Here is a 16,846-nt window from a genome sequence, read left to right on the forward strand (position 1 = left end):
CCCTTCCCCAGAACAACTGTGCACACACAAGGGGTGCGAGCTCCTTTGCCCTTAAGCAGTAAACAATTCCGACATTTTACGGAGAAAAACAATGTTGTATTTCATTGTTGTATTTCACTGACACATATCAAACTTTGAAACCTTTATGAAGTATAATATCTACTTTTGCAAGAGAACCAAACATCACTGCCAACACAGACTTCCAGGGTGAAATCACAGGCTTATTTATGCAAAGGTCCTAGATGACAGGCCCCCTGACTGAAGACTTTAAGCATCAGAGGCGCTAGAACATTAACTCTACATACATATACATCAGAACGCTTCCCTTGAAGACTACTTACTGTATTAGGACACCACCAACGCTGGTATTCCAAGGACCACAGAAGCCTGACTTTTATGCACAGCTCACCTGTGCAGCTGTAGTTATAGCAACCGAATTCCCAACTTGACCCAGCCACGAGCTCCCTCTCCAGAGAACCACACTGCTCTGTGCATCAGGTATCACACTGGAACAGGGTCAAAACAATGCTAAATCAATGCTAGCTTTCCAGGATGAAGATGCTGCGTCCTACAGCAGAGAGTACAGCCAATTCCCAAAGGGGGAATGTTTTAGTATATCCCATTGTAGTTTTTTTAACATATTTCACTCTACCTTTAGACATCTACCTTATTTCAAATTTAACACAGGATATATTTACATCAAGCACAACTAAACTCTGCCTTCAATAGCATTAACTCTAGTCTAACCAAGTTCACATTTGCTTCAAGATGTATTTGCTTTATTTGGAATTCTTTCCCAGCTTCCTTAAAAATCTTTAACACATATGTTTACCTTCTGTGTGTGTCCTGGGAATACTTGAACCTGAGTCACCCTCAAGTAGCACAGGCAGGAGTTACAGATGATGTAAGGGCTGAGAAGGGAGGCACAGGGCTGAGGAACAGAGGATCTGATAGAGAAAGCTAACAGGGAGAGAGTGAGGGAAACTAACAGGGGCTGCTGGCTTCCTGCTCTAATCTCTCTCCGTAGAAGGATGAAAAGTCAAAGTGAAAGTCGCTCAGTTATGTCTGACTCTTTGTGACCCCATGGACTTCTCTGTCCATGGGATTCTACAGGCAAGAATACTGGAGTGGGTCGCCATTCCTTTCTCCATGGGATTTTCCCAACCCAGGGATCAAACGTGGGTATCCCCACTGCAGACAGATTTTTTACCCTCTGAGCCACCAGGGAAGTCTCTTAGAAGGATACTTGTAATATTATTATTTTCAGGGACACAATGCATCTCAGAATAAGACAGATCTTAGGTTCCTGGGTGACTAGAAGTGGCCATATGACTCCACCTGGACAATGTGATGTGAAAGGAAACTTTGTTTCAAGGACAGAAGTTAACTTTTTGCTCATCTACTTTTCTGCTGCTTCTGGCTCCCACTGCAGATGTAATGGCTGGAGCTCAGCAGCCAGTCTGTGCCCTGAATGGATGCTGAGTACAAGAAAGCTATGAGCCAAGAAGAAAGATGGGACCTGGGGCCATTCTGGCTGGTGATCTTCAGGGTTCTCTCACAGGAGAGAAAAAAGTAACTTCTACTGCATTTATGTGATTGCTTTATGTAATCTAAATTAATAACTTCACTGTAATTAATACAGAGAGCAAACAATATACAGTAAGATGCCACCTGCCCTTTCCCCTCTTTCACATCCCAAATGGATCGTGTGCTGCCCTCAGCCCAGGCTCCCCAGATGCCTTCTTCCAACATGCTGCAGCCCCATTCCCGCCTGACTTTTCTATACTAACCTGACTTTCAATAAATTATAGCTTGTTACAAGTGATTTCTCAGGGATTATGTTCCTATAGTATTGTTAAGCTCTTTTTTTAAGTGATTTTTAAAAGGGCACAATAAAAATAGAATCCTGAACCAATACGATTCAATGAATATTTATTAAATGCATGTTCTGGGCTAGGCCCTGCAGCAGTAAAGATGAATATACACAGCAGAGGCCTTTAAAGACTTTCACAATTGAGAAAGCATGTGGTTTTCAGTGGGTGAGGAGGCATGAGGGGCTGGAGGGGAGGCGGCAACAGTGAGGTGACCATCCCAGCAGAGAGCAGCAACCCAAGACCATCTCACTAAGGAGGCTGCGTGTTGCCTATTTGGCAGCTGAGTATCATTTAAGCTCATTATGCAAGGGATCAACAAGAAGAGTCTGGGCTTTTAAATGATGATATGGTTTCACTATGGAAGAGTCTTGAGAGCAAGTAGGGAGCTGCACAGAGCAGGTGACAATAAAGGCATTGCTGGTGGGGATGAAGGCAGGGGACCTGGCAAATGTGGTCACTGCTAACTCTAAGGTGTTATTAGCTAAAAGGAAAAGAAAAAAAAAAAAACTGTCAGAGGAGAAAAGAAAGGTCAGAGCTGAGACTCAAAGAAATTGCTCGAGTAGGTGATAAGCTGTTTATAAAGCCATTAATGACAGAAGCAGCATTCCAGATATGGTATCTCCAATCCCAGGGCCTGGACACCCTGCTCCCCTCGCCCCTCTGCCGTGTGCAAGAGTAACAACGCCCAGTAGCCCCTACACCCACCTGCCCCAAGCCTGCCCCCAAACACTTGCTGGGCTTGGGAGGGACACAAATGATCACATGTCAGTGACCACTGATATCAAGTGGGCACTCAACACTCCTTTTGTTTCACAACTTCTCTCTTGCCCAAACTCCTCAGCACCCACTGCGCTTCACAACCATACCTGGACCTTGACTCTGATCATGGGCCTATAAAAGGGTAAAGCGCTTTCACTCTTTCCAAAGCCAACACTTGCCCCGTCGTGGGCTTCACCCACTTCTGCACAACCCCCCACCCTCCTGTATAAGCCCTCTTCGCGGGGTTACTCACGACATACAAACACACTCTGGCATCTGCTAAAGAGATACATCCCCCACGACCCCTCAACTCCAGCCAAAACACCACTTCCTCCCTCCTCCCCACAGTGGAATTTCTGGAAATGATAAAATTTCGCTTTCACCAGTGCTTATCTCCACAAGTAGCCCCACCGCTTCACTGAGATGTGCTTACTCAGTGATCCAGGTCACCTGTGACCTTCATGTTGTTAAATCCAAGGTCATTGTCCAGTCTCACCCTAGTGATGCTCCATGAAAAAGCAGACTAACAGACCACCCCTCTTCTCAAAATGCCGTTATCCCTTGGCCTTGGTGACACACAGCAAGATCTCCATGTGTCAGCTCCGTGGTCCAGGCAGGCATTTGGAGGCTGAGTTACATTTGTAGGGTGGCTAAGACAGAAGATGCATATGAACAACTGCAGGGGAGCCACTCAGGACAGAGGTCAGCATAGAACGGCCCATCCATACTAATTAAGCATCTCAGAGAGACATAACCAGCAGCCTAGGGTGATGGTTGATTCTGGAAGTTAGCTCCAGGCACTATGCTCATCACATCTGAGCACCATTATGGTCAACAGGTTCACGTATGCTGAAGCCTGGCTTGGAGAATTTTGAGCATTTCTTTACTAGCGTGTGAGATGAGTGCATCTGTGTTGTAGTTTGAGCATTCTTTGGCATTGCCTTTCTTTGGGATTGGAATGAAAACTGACCTTTTCCAGTCCTGTGGCCACTGCTGAGTTTTCCAAATTTGCTGGCATATTGAGTGCAGCACTTTTACAGCATCATCTTTCAGGATTTGAAATAACTCAACTGGAATTCTATCACCTCCACTAGCTTTGTTTGTAGTGATGCTTTCTAAGGCCCACTTAACTTCACATTCCAGGATGTCTGGCTCTAGGTCAGTGATCACACCATCGTGATTATCTTGGTTGTGAAGATCTTTTTTGTACACTTCTTCTGTGTATTCTTGACACCTCTTCTTAATTGCCAACATCCGCTGGATCATCGAAAAAGCAAGAGAGTTCCAGAAAAACATATATTTCTGCTTTATTGACTATGCCAAAGCCTTTGACTGTGTGGATCACAATCAACTGTGGACAATTCTGAAAGAGATGGGAATACCAGACCACCTGACTCTTGAGAAACCTATATGCAGCTCAGGAAGCAACAGTTAGAACTGGACATGGAACAACAGACTGGTTACAAATAGGAAAAGGAGTACCTCAAAGCTGCATATTGTCACCCTGCTTATTGAACTCCTACGTAGCGTACATCATGAGAAATGCTGGACTGGAAGAAGCACAAGCTGGAATCAAGATTTCCAGGAGAAATATCAATAACCTCAGATATGCAGATGACACTGCCCTTATGGCAGAAAGTGAAGAGGAACTAAAAAGCCTCTTGATGAAAGTGAAAGAGGAGAGTGAAAAAGTTGGCTTAAAGCTCAACATTCAGAAAATGAAGGATCATGGCATCTGGTCCCATCACTTCATGGGAAATAGATTGGGAAACAGTAGAAACAGTGTCAGACTTTATTTTTTTTGGCTCCAAAATCACTGCAGATGGTGACTGGAGCCATGAAATTAAAAGATGCTTACTCCTTGGAAGGAAAGTTATGACCAACCTAGATAGCATATTCAAAAGCAGAGACATGACTTGGCTAACAAAGGTCCATCTAGTCAAGGCTATGGTTTTTCCAGTAGTCACGTATGGATGTGAGAGTTGGACTGTGAAGAAAGCTGAGCGCCAAAGAATTGATGCTTTCGAACTGTGGTGTTGGAGAAGACTCTTGAGAGTCCCTTGGACTGCAAGGAGATCCAATCAGTCCATTCTAAAGAACATCGGTCCTGGGTGTTCTTTGGAAGGAATGATGCTAAAGCTGAAACTCCAGTACTTTGGCCACCTCATGCGAAGAGTTGACTCATTGGAAAAGACTCTGATGCTGGGAGGGATTGGGGGCAGGAGGAGAAGGGGACGACAGAGGATGAGATGGCTGGATGGCATCACCGACTCGATGGATGTGAGTTTGAGTGAACTCTGGGAGTTGGTGATGGACAGGGAGGCCTGGCATGCTGCAATTCACAGGGTCACAAAGAGTCGGACACGACTGAGCGACTGAACTGAACTGATGGTCAACAGGTATGTCAATTTTTTCACTGCTGCTGGGCTGGATGTGGGGAAAATAACTGTAGAAGATGGAGGGAAAACAGTCAAGTCCCAGAGGACCGGCTGACACTCATACACACACACACACATGTGTACACTCACGTGTGTACACACACACACACCTTTATGCCTATAGGTGTGTATTTTAATCCAATTATATCCAGTTATACATATGTTTATATGTACAGATCACATTAAAGCAAACAGAAGTACATTTCTATGACTCCCTGCCTAACCAACTATTTCATTAACTGGCCAAATACAGGTCCCAATCACCTGCTCCTGAAGGTGATAAAAGAGCATGATAATTGAGTACACAAACAATGCTTGAAATAAGCAGTTCTTATAACTTAATTAAAAGACTCTTGCTCCTTGGAAGGAAAGCTATGACAAACCTAGACAGCATATTAAAAAGCAGAGACATCACTTTGCCAACAAAGGTCCAGACAGTCAAAACTATGGTTTTTCCAGTAGTCATGTACAGATGTGAGAGTTGGACCATAAAAGAAAGCTGAGTGCCAAAGAATTCAGGCTTTCGAATTGTGGTACTGCAGAAGACTCTTGAGAGTTCCTTGGACAGCAAGGAGATCAAATCAGTCAATCCTAAAGGAAATCAGTCCTGAATATTCATTGGAAGGACTGATGCTGAAGTTGAAGCTCCAATACTTTGGCCACCTGATGTGAAGAGCCTGGAAAAGACCCTGATGCTGGCAAAAGAAGAAGTGGGCAGCAGAGGATGAGATGGTTAAATGGTATCACTGACTCAGTGGACATGAGTTTGAGCAACCACTGGGAGAGAGTGGAGTGTTAGTTAGAATAGACCACACAACAGCAACAACATAACTTATTAGCCCTTCTAACTCTGTTGTTACCTACTCACTTTAGGTCACCTCAAAGTCTTATGGTTTCTCTTGGAAGGGAGCAAAGAAGGGAGAAAGAAGGAAGGGATGATGTTTTCTTTTAAAGAAATGCAAGAAACTTCTAATAGTACTGGCTATAAAGAAAACTTTTGAGAAGCTTATGTATCACCTCATTTAATCCTGTTATACGTTACTGGTATCTCCACACGTGAGAAGGTATGTAAGATCAGTACATTATTTTTAAAACTCAATGTGGCAGTTTAAGATGATTCATGGTTTTCTTTTGTTTTTCTATTTTCCCATCCCTCCTTTCATAACCTTCTGGGCTTCATCTGTGCTGCTACTGTTGGGATGTTGCCAATGCTAGGGGTAAACCTCACCTGTGATGAACAATTTCCAGCACTCTGCCTCTCACTGCCCTTCACACCTTTCGGATACAGTTCATGCCCAGTAAAGGTGCCCTTCCATGACATAATTCACCAGGCACTTATTTTTAAAATGCCAGCCTCCATCTCCAATATGGCATCACATGACAAAACAAATCTGTGCCCTTTCTGGAATATGACGTTCTAATCCTATGCAGCCCTTTACGTGGAATAAGGAATATTTAACCGTACCTTAAGTCCCTACTGCACAGACACAGAATCATTCTTCCATTGTTTCACCCCCTTTCACTACTGAAAACAACCAGCGAGTTCTCAAAGCGATCAATTAACTTATCACATACACTGGCAAGCAGAAGGGAGGCCCACAATTTTTAATCTCCAGAAGTCATTGTTTGTCACAGGAATCAAAACGAGAATAGTTATTTCAGCCTCTCAGAACTGATTAGTTAAATGTCTTGTTTCCCCACTTATCCTCATTAGAGCTGCCAGATCTAATTTAAAATGTGATTATTGAAAGCACCCTAGCATAATTTTAATTTTTACATTGTGGGTGTATCTGGTATCAATGGAAGGGAAGTGCTAACGGTATGTGGACACGGCCACCGAGGTGCAAACCAACGCTGTACTTCCTCTTCAGCCCCTGCCAATGTCACCGGAGACCTAACCAACCAGCGGCCCTGGGCTGCCAGCCAAGGGATGCAGGCTTGTAAACTGGGCTCCCATCACCGCTACTGTCATCAATGCCTGGCAACTCACTACTCTATGCCTGGAGGTGCACTTCTACTCCAGAAAAACGATCCTGTTCGCATGGCCCCGTTGGACCTACTGCCCAGGCTTGGACTCTCCTTCACTCGTGTTCCTGAGCTGTCATTCATGCTCTTTTCTGCATCCAGATCTCCTCTCCAACCACTGCCCAACAGTCTAAACCATTAACCCAATTCCAAATTCCCTCCCTTAGGACTTCCCTAGTGGTCTAGTGGCTAAGAGGCCTAGCCCCCAATGCAGAGGGCCCAGGGTCAATCCCTGGTTGGGGAACTAGATCCCACATGCTGGAATTAAGACTAGGGCACAACCAAATAAATTTTTTTTTTTTTTTTTAAGATAAAATTCACTTCCTCAAGAGCCACACTTAACTACCATCTACATACATTAAAATACTCCTGTCTCAGAGAGGATTTTGCCTTTGGTGTGGCCTTAGCTAAACTGATTCACACTATACCATTTAATGATCCTATACCATTTAATGCAGTTCTTTCACACTGCACATAGGACTGCCTCATCTCCCCAGGCAGGTATTCAACTGCCTGCCCACAGGGTGGAGACCACCGTGCTTCCGTGTAGATGCCAGAACACAGAGACCAAATGGTAGGGCTTAAGGCAAGTTTCAACTAACATTGGAAATAACACAGAAATAGGCCTCAAAATTGGAACTCTACCAAACCCACTTCAGAATAAGAGAGAAAAACCCACAAATACGAAAAGCGTCAGTAAACCAATCCCAAATTTTGATGGCATTTCAATGTTTAGCCATTCCCACCGACAGCGCTTTCCAGTTACTGATCTGACTTCTTATGCCACATGCAGAGCACAGGCTGCTTCACCTACCACGTCTGCCGCCAAACAAAATCTGGTCTCCAGACCCTAAGACCCATGCGTGAGAAGCCTTCGCCCTTCTGTGTAGCCTCTGTCCCCAACCTTTTTTGGCGCCCAGCTTTCATTATGAACTTTCCCTTGTCATCACTCAAGTTCCAAGGCTCACAGCTAGTCTGGGCTTCTTTTCCTTCAGCCTGACATCTGGTTCTTCGTTGATACAGAAGGGTAGAGACTGCTGACTGACTGCTCTAAATATTAAAAATAGAGAAAGTTTTTAACTGTCAGAGCAATAAAAATATTATCTGTTTACAATTAAATATGGTATGCAGGATCATTTCTATGGAAAGGCCCTTCCTTGGAGGCCTTTATGATTAAATTTATTCAAAAAATCAGATCCAGTGTTTAATTTGGCTGCATGAGGTTTTAGATGCGGCATGTGGGATCTAGTTCCCTGACCAGGGATTGAACCCAGGTCCCCTGCCTCGGGAGCATGCAGTCTTAACCGCAGTACCACCAGAGAAGTCCCTAGATTCAATATTTTAGTAGGAGTGTTTTTTATTTTCTTTTTGCCCCAAGATTATGACTGACATAAATTCAAGAAGAATCTGTATAACAGTAAAGCTTCATGTCTGTAACATCTAGTGTACTGTTTTGTTTTTTTACTTTTTTTTTTTTACAAATAGGTGTAAAAATGATTTTTATATTAGTAGAAAAAGAGTCCAATCCTATGAGTTAACACAAAACCTAGGTAAGGGAATTCCCTGGTGTTTCAACAGTTGGGACTTCAAGCTCTTAACGCCAAGTGCCAGCATTCAATTCCTGGTCAGGGAGCTAAGATCCTAAGATCCCACAAGTTGTGTAGTGTGGTCAAACAAACAAAAACCTAGGTAAACTATGTCCTTCTCTATAAACAATCCAAATCACGTTGAAAGTTTAGAAACAGTCTGGGCCTATCTTTAATACCTAAAATTATCAGCCTTTCAAAGAAGTCAGCAACTGAAAAATAATATTAACCCAAGTTACTTTTCTATGACTTTACTATAAATAGGCTTTGGTATTTGTAAAGTGGGGCAGTTTTAGAAGTAAGAAAATTTAAGAATATAGCAATTCCTATTACAGTTCCTTAAATACATGGATTTGGAGCACATTAGGGCAATAAACATTATTTATATTGTCCTGCCCGTTACGTACAAAAAACCAAATGTTCCTTTAAAAACTATTTTTACAACTGCACCTTCAGCTGAGATAACTTTCATCCACTGTTTACCAGCCCCACTGTAGCTACAAATGATGCCTCTGAAAACCTTAAGGGGAAAAACGCCTTCCTCAAGACACTTCACTACCCTTTGCCTGTCACTGTCTAAATATACCAATCCAGCTACAACGATGGCAGATGTAAACAGCAGGGCAAAGCCTGGACCACTTAGTGACCACAGCTGTTCTGCTTATAGGCTTGGAAAAATACACACGGTCTCTACCATTTCCATGTTCATCTATGGCAAGTGTCCGCTCTGGCCTTTTCCTAAATGAGAGTGAGAACAATCCCTGCTGTACTCCTGCCTTACTTTGCTCACCCTCCTTCTGATCATACAAAGACACTAAATTTATTTTAAATAAAACAAAAACAACGATATGTTGTACATTGCTTCGAGAACCCAAACTGTACTCCAAATAAGAGTTTAGCTTTATACGTAACATTACTAAGTGACACGAGAGCCACTGTGCAAATATCCATGTTTCAAAACTTGGTAAATATCTAATAGGTTTACAACGAAACTCATAAAACAACATCTCATTACTGACATGGCTTACAGTGCGGCAGAGTGGGCATGTTGTCACTGACAGCCACAAAGGAATTCATGAGCTCCACAAATGTTAAACATCTCAAGGAACAATACTCATGCTTGAACAACCAAAATAAAGAACAATCCTCATCTGTCTAAAAAGAAAACAAAAATAAAAAATAAACCCATAAAATGCTGGCCTAAATGTCAACTGAGGAATCCAATAAAGCTCATGAAATCTGGAAGCCAAACGGCAGATTTTCTTCATGGACACCACCCTACCCACTGGGCAGTATCAATGCAATTTCAGGAGAATTAGTTAAAAATATGACAATGTTGTTCAAAGTGTTTTGATACAGAACTAGCTGTTTAGGGTGAATCACTTTCAAAATGAGTTGAAACTTTCAAGAGAATGGTCAGGTTACTGATAACCAATTTCCAGGCTAATGTGAGAAAAACATGGTAAACAGAGAGAGTCACCCATGAACTGGACGTTTTATAAAACCAGACTGCTCCTAACACCTAGTCCACAGGATGCTCTGGCCAAACCTCAGTGTTTGCTGGACAGGGAAGCGCCTATGACTCAGTGTCAACCTTTAAGGCAGGACCAGCGGAGGGCCCTTCAGGACTGTTCCTAAGGCAACATCCCCAGAGGAAACAAACAAGTTGGACGCAGCAAAGGCCACCAGGTGCAACATGAAGAAACAACCTATAAATAGCTCTGGCTTGTCACTCAGTTGGAAACACCGTCCCTCCTCATCCCATTACAGCCCTGACTCGCCAGCATCTGACAGCCAAAGAGTAACTTGTGTCATCTTTGAAAATAATTAGAAATGGGAGCCAATGTGTTCATGGAATAGGTCTGAACTGCAAGTCCTCTTTCTTGTAGAACAGCAGTTTTCAGAACATTCGGTTCCCTTTTCACAAGTTACAACAAGCTGTCACTTGAAGCTGACGATGGCTGGCAATCAAGAAAGAGAGCCATGGGGTTCCTCTGCCATGCTGGGAACTCAGTCTATAGATTTCAATCATAAAACAGACCTGGTATCACAATGATGAAGTTGCTAACCTCGGTTCTCTCTAAGATGCATAAACTTCAAAGCACATTCATTATAGCATTATTTATAATAAAAGGTATCAAAAACTTACCCTTTACAATTATTAACCAAATTGTGGGAAGTTCAAATAACTGAACATTAAACAGACATCAAAATACATAATGAGTAAGCCTTTATAAAGAGTTTCTGACATTATGAGCCAAGCACATACATACTCTTTAATTGAAATTAGCAAGACCTTAAATTGTTTATTAAGTATGTTCTTAAGTATGTAGAACACATACATGTAAGGCTAAGTGGGAAAAGACTAGAATATTAAAGGATCACTATCTTGGATGAGACTTCAGGTAATATTTTCCTTCTCTTTGATCATTTATACGGTAATTACCATTATTTTTTACATTAAAATTACATTTCATTTTTAACATATAACAATGCTTAAATATGTTTTGCCTCTACTCACTTCCAAGTTCAGAAATACAGTCAGAGCCCCCAGAAAGGGAGCAGATAGTAGGTCATATGTTTGAAGGAAAGAGAAGAGTGTTCTAGTCAATCCTCTATCTCTTTGGGAAACAGAATCCCAGGGATGACAGGGCTCTCTCACAGGGTCACACCAGGCCTCCCAGGCAGAATTCCAGGATGGACGACCACCCACCAGCCTACACTGCCATTTAAATCAGTTATGAAATGCAGGTAACAACCACACCTACCTCAAGGGACAGTTATGAAGTTAAATGATTTATATATAAAGCTTTCCAAATGACGCCTGGCAAAAAAAAAGCACTACTGACAAAGCCTGGTTCTCGCATCACTGCAGTACCGCTACAACTATGACTTCTGTTACGATCAAGGCCCCATCAGCACCCTCAACGTCCCACAACTGGGATCAGTTATACTGTGAGAACAACAAACGAACAGGCAACAGTGCTTCCTTCCCTCATGGGCCATTCTCCCAGGAGAGTAATGCTGGCCACCAAGAGGACAGGGAGGCTGGAGGCGGGGGGATGCTCCCACTGGAGGCGGTGCCTCTGGCCCTCCTTTCTGCCACCCCGACACATCCCCACACCTCTGTACCTCCCCCAGCCAATAAAAACTTCCTCTCCCTATCCTGTACACTCTTTCTTAGAAAAATGTGTAAAATACCTTCTTCACATGCCCCTCATCCATTCAGAATGATTTATCAAGAACATATCATAGTATGTTTTATAAGAAAGTTAGGTTATGGAAGGTGGAGCTTGGAAGGGCACCGATTGCTACCCTTTAATAAATTTAAATAAAGTATGTGTTCAGTCATTTTAAATAAAGATAGTTAAGATTTTAAAATCTTTAAACAAAATTAAAATTAAAATATTTAATTGTAAAAAATATACAATCAGGCGGAAAAAAACAACTCCTGAAACTCAGTGGTCCTAGGAGGCCTCAGGAACCCACCCACAGGCAATTGCATTTGTGGCTGGGGAGCTCTGACCCTCTCTGGCTATAGCTGATTGGAACCAGGTAACAGCTGTCCCCAGCCCACACCCCAGATTGTGGCCTGAAGATCAGAAGAAAAGACACAGACACAACCATCAAATGGTACGGATGTCAATGACACAGGTCACAAATCAACAGTCAGTACCTGGGAGCCAAAGCCACAGCAAGAGCCTGGGAGAGGGGAAGGGTCCCAGAGATGAGACCACAGGGGCCTGGGGGCAGCCCCAGCCAGCTGGGTTTCTCATCCCACATGGGCCCATGGAACCCCCTCGGCCTCTCGTTAGATGTGCAGGAGACTCCCTGTTACAGAGGTAGTCTTCAGTCCCTCTGAACAAACATGACCTCAACTAGCCTGCCAGGTTCACGGAGCATATCACAGATGTGTTCTTCACCCTTGCCCTTCGTTACAGAGGTTGGAACAGTGTGTACAACACAGAAGAGTCCTTTCTTAAGATTTACATACCAGCACCCCAAGGTACTGCCCTACTTTGTGTCAGTCAGTAGGATAGGAAATTAAAGCAGAGAGGAATTCTGCAAAAATACTCATTCTGCAAAAGGATTTCAAGCTCTATGGATCATCTACTCCAGAACGTCTATAGAATACCTGCTTCGTGGAAGAAACATGGATTCCTTGATGAACACAGAACCGGAGAGAAGGATGTACCAGCAGGTCCCAATATCATCAGGACTGGAAAGAAAAGACAGTAACATCAGATGATTATCTCCAACAAACAGAAATAAAAATAAAAACACACAAAGCACACTGTACCCATGTTAATCTCAGAATCCTGAAGAACAATGAAATATCATAAAACATGTACCTAAAATACCAGTCTTCAACCACTGGAATAATTTTTTAAAATGATTTTTCACAGCCAAATAACCTAAAGATATCTATCAGTATATTTAAACCTACAGCATGTGCCATTTTCATTCCAAGTTTTATTTTTAATTTTTTGAGCTGAAAATATTTTATTTTGTTTCATAAAAAGAAAAATACAAAGAGGTAAAGAGTAGAACTGAGTTTTCCCAGCCATCTCCCCCAAGCCCCTACATTTCTCTACCACAGTTGTGAGCATCATTTAGAACTTCCTTATGCACACAAGGATGGACAAACACTCATTCCCTCCACCCTCTTTTCTTTATACAGAATAGAGGGCATATGCTACGCTGTTCCTTCCTATGTGCTGACGCAGAGGTCTTTTCATCAGAAGACAGCTCTCTTATTAGACGTGGCTTATCTTACTTAAGCAAGTCCCTGCGTGTGTGCTAAGTTGCTTCATTCTCGTCTCACTCTGTGATCTCATGGACTGTAGTCCACCAGGCTCCTCTGTCCATGGGATTCTCCAGGCAAGAATACTGGAGTGGGTTGCCCATACCCTCCTCCAGGGGATCTTCCTGACCCAGGGATCAAACCCAAGTCTCCTGTATCTCCTGCACTGCAGGGGGATTCCTTATTTATGACCACCAGGGAGCCACGCAAGCCCCTACTGGCCATCATTTCAGTGGTTTCTAATGTAGGCAATCATTGAAAAATAAAATGAAAACTGTAATGAATGATCTTGTACCTACAGCAGTAAATGTGATTAGTAACTAGATGTGCAGCTGCTGAGTCAAAGGGCACAGACAGTATAACTCTGATAAATATCGGGTGGTTATTGAGTAACTCCGGAGAAGGCAGTGGCAACCCATTCCAGTGCTCTTGCCTGGAAAATCCCATGGGCGGAGGAGCCTGGTAGGCTGCAGTCCATGGGGTCGTGAAGAGTAGGTCACGACTGAGCAACTTCACTTTCACTTTTCACTTTCATGCATTGGAGAAGGAAATGGCAACCCACTCCAGTGTTCTTGCCTGGAAAATCCCAGGGACAGGGGAGCGTGGTGGGTAGCCATCTATGGGGTCGCACAGAGTCAGACACGACTGAAGTGATAGCAACAGCAGCACCGAGTAACTCAGGAGCCTACCACCTCCCAAAGGCCATGCTAGTGGAGTCTATTTATGTAATAAATATTTAACAAATTTTCAATGAGGGCTGTTCTAGGTGCCTAGGGGACTTCAGGAAACAACAGCAACAAAGATCCCTGTCCTCCTGGGGCTTATATTTTGGTTGGACAATACACACAAAAATAAATACACTTAACTTCCCTGGCTATTCAGTGCTTAAGAGTCCATACTTCCAAGGCAGCGGGCGTGGGTTTGATCCCTGGTCAGGGAGCTATTAATAAGAACCCACATACCATGTGGTATGGCCAAAAAGCTAAAAAATAAATAAAAGAAGAAATAAACAATAAATATAATAAATTAGTAAATTATAAATCCATGCTCTGAGGAATAAGTTAGTGTAAGGCAAGGAAAATAGGAGTGGGTTGTGATAATTTTAAATGCTCAATGAGCAGAGCACAATGGTCTCATTGAAAAGAGCACATCTGAGCAAAGGGGATGAGGGGCCAGTAGCTCCCAGATGGTGAGGCTTGTCAGCCAAGGCCACGGAGGTTGTGTAGAGGCCTCATGCCGGGCAGCCTGGCAGGGCGGAGGGGGTGCGGAGAGGCGAGGGGTGAGGGCATTCCATCCCTGAACCTGGTTGTTTATCACACTTTGGGGGTTTTGCCAATCTGCTCAACAAAAACTGTATCTCGGTTCACTTTTACTTTTCCTCTCATTATTGTAAAAGCACCTTTCTTCTTATGTTCACGAGCCCTACGCACTCCTTCTTCTGTGAAATCATAACTTTCAGCCAATGCTCTACAAGCCGTGGGACTTTTTCTTATCTGGAAGCACTTTATTAAAACTATCAGTTTGAAGACATGAGCTGTGACAACCTTCTCCCCAGGTTGCTGCTTCAGCTTTGACTTTGTTTAGTGTGCTTTTTGCCATGTGCTGAGTTCTTTGTATTTTAAAGAGCCAAGCTTATCAAATTTATTTGTCAGGATAGAGCTCAGCTTACTATGAAAACAGAAAGCCAAACACAGCAGTGGCTGAAGTGCAGAGAAAGTTCATTTCTTTCACATGTACAGTAACAAGCGGTGTTGGAACCAGGCTCTTCCTGCTGTGTGGCTCGGTCACCCCAGCCCGTGGCCCCCATCTCAGACTCTAGGGGGCCGCTCCAAACCTCTGCACCGTGAGCACATTCCAACCACTGGAAGGAGGTACACACCCACCCATCTTTCCCGAGAGGACGGCATGGAACCTGCATCCTGGCAAACCACACTTGAACAGTCTGCAGCAACCTCTGCCAAATCTTCTGCTATTTTGGCAAACAGAGTCTAAAGTTTTTAAAGGACACCAAGACCTCCCAGGTGGCTCTAGTGGTAAAGAACCTGCCTGCCAATGCAGGAGACGTAAGACTGCGGGTTCGATCCCGGGTCAGGAAGGTCCTGGAGAAGGGAACGCTAACCCACTCCAGTATTCTTGCTTGGGGAATCCCAAGGACAAAGCAGCCTAGATGGCTACAGTCCATGGGGTTGCAAAAGAGTCAGGCGTGAATGAAGCAACTTAGCATACAGGCACGCACACAAGTGCTATTCACAATTCTGAAGAAGCTACTTAAAACACTAATTAACATCACCTAATCGTTTTCATTGCTATCTGCTTCTAACTCAAATCAACAATTCACTGTTTCCCCCTAAGTCCATACTCTGTTTTACAACTGCTCAGTCCTCAATAGCAAAGCCTCAAGAAAACATGAAGGAAAATTACTATCAAGTTTAGTTACAAAGAAACCATCAAAGTAAAATGATTTCACAAATGAAAATGTAAAGTACTTCAAAAAATAATTTATACCTTTTTCTCTCCAGTCTTTAGTCATGAGCTTTTGCAATTAACACCGACTCACCTAATTTGGGGGGATGGCAGGGCAAATGTACTTCTCTTCCTATATGGTGACAATATATATTATTAATTTATGATTTCTGTCGAGTAAAACTCTGTTCTGTCAAATGCAAGAATGGTTTAAATTTTTTAACGACAAGTAATAAATCACTGAAACAAAAAGAAGAAAAAGAATTATCTTGTAAACTTTTCTGCTCTTGCACTTACAAGCTCCCTTTATCACCAAAAGACTGGTCGACAGAAATGAGATCTAGAAAAGTAGGTAATTGAGGCTGATCACCACTGACTGACTAGGCACGTGACGCAGTAAACACAAATGATGAACTATTATCAAGGGAAGAAGCACGATAAATGTCCTCATGGTCCAGATGAACCATGACACAGACAATATAAAAAACATTCCCTGGCTTTTTAGTTATTCCATATAGGTCCATTTGGAAGGTAAAATTACTCTGGACAAAACAAACACAAGGTTTGTAAACTCAGCTTTCCCAGTGCTGATCAGAAAACACGCATGGAGAAGCAACCCATGTCCAAAATGGACAAAATACTGCGACAGTAAATACTCTGGTCCCCTGAACACCCACCGATTATCCTACGAATAGGGCTGATGCTTCACGCCAGGAAAGCCGCGCAAAGATTTAAAACGTGAAGATAAGAAACTGGTCCTCTAGACCTCTCCCACTTACTGTAATGTCATTTGCCTGATGGATGAGCTGCTTCTCTCCCTTTTCCAAAAAATTCAAATCTTAACTCACAAGAGCTGTGTTTGTTGCAGGAGGTATTTGCAGAGAATGACCATTGCCA

General features: G+C 43.1%; 1 protein-coding gene across 18 annotated transcripts in view; it reads right to left on the minus strand.

Moving 5' to 3' along the window:
* Positions 1 to 16,846, minus strand: part of RAPGEF2 (Rap guanine nucleotide exchange factor 2) — a 272,594-nt gene that overhangs the window by 149,652 nt on the left and 106,096 nt on the right. For 17 of the 18 annotated variants that reach the window (XM_061384291.1, XM_061384281.1, XM_061384294.1 and 14 more), the window contains exon 4: positions 12,818 to 12,901. The exons of the other annotated variant lie outside the window; for it this stretch is intronic. In XM_061384291.1, coding sequence (XP_061240275.1) covers positions 12,818 to 12,901 — 84 coding nt within the window. The remainder of the gene's footprint in view (positions 1 to 12,817; positions 12,902 to 16,846) is intronic. 18 annotated transcript variants of the gene reach the window in all.

Source organism: Bos javanicus, chromosome 17 (assembly GCF_032452875.1).
Source record: "Bos javanicus breed banteng chromosome 17, ARS-OSU_banteng_1.0, whole genome shotgun sequence".
NCBI lineage: Eukaryota > Metazoa > Chordata > Mammalia > Artiodactyla > Bovidae > Bos > Bos javanicus.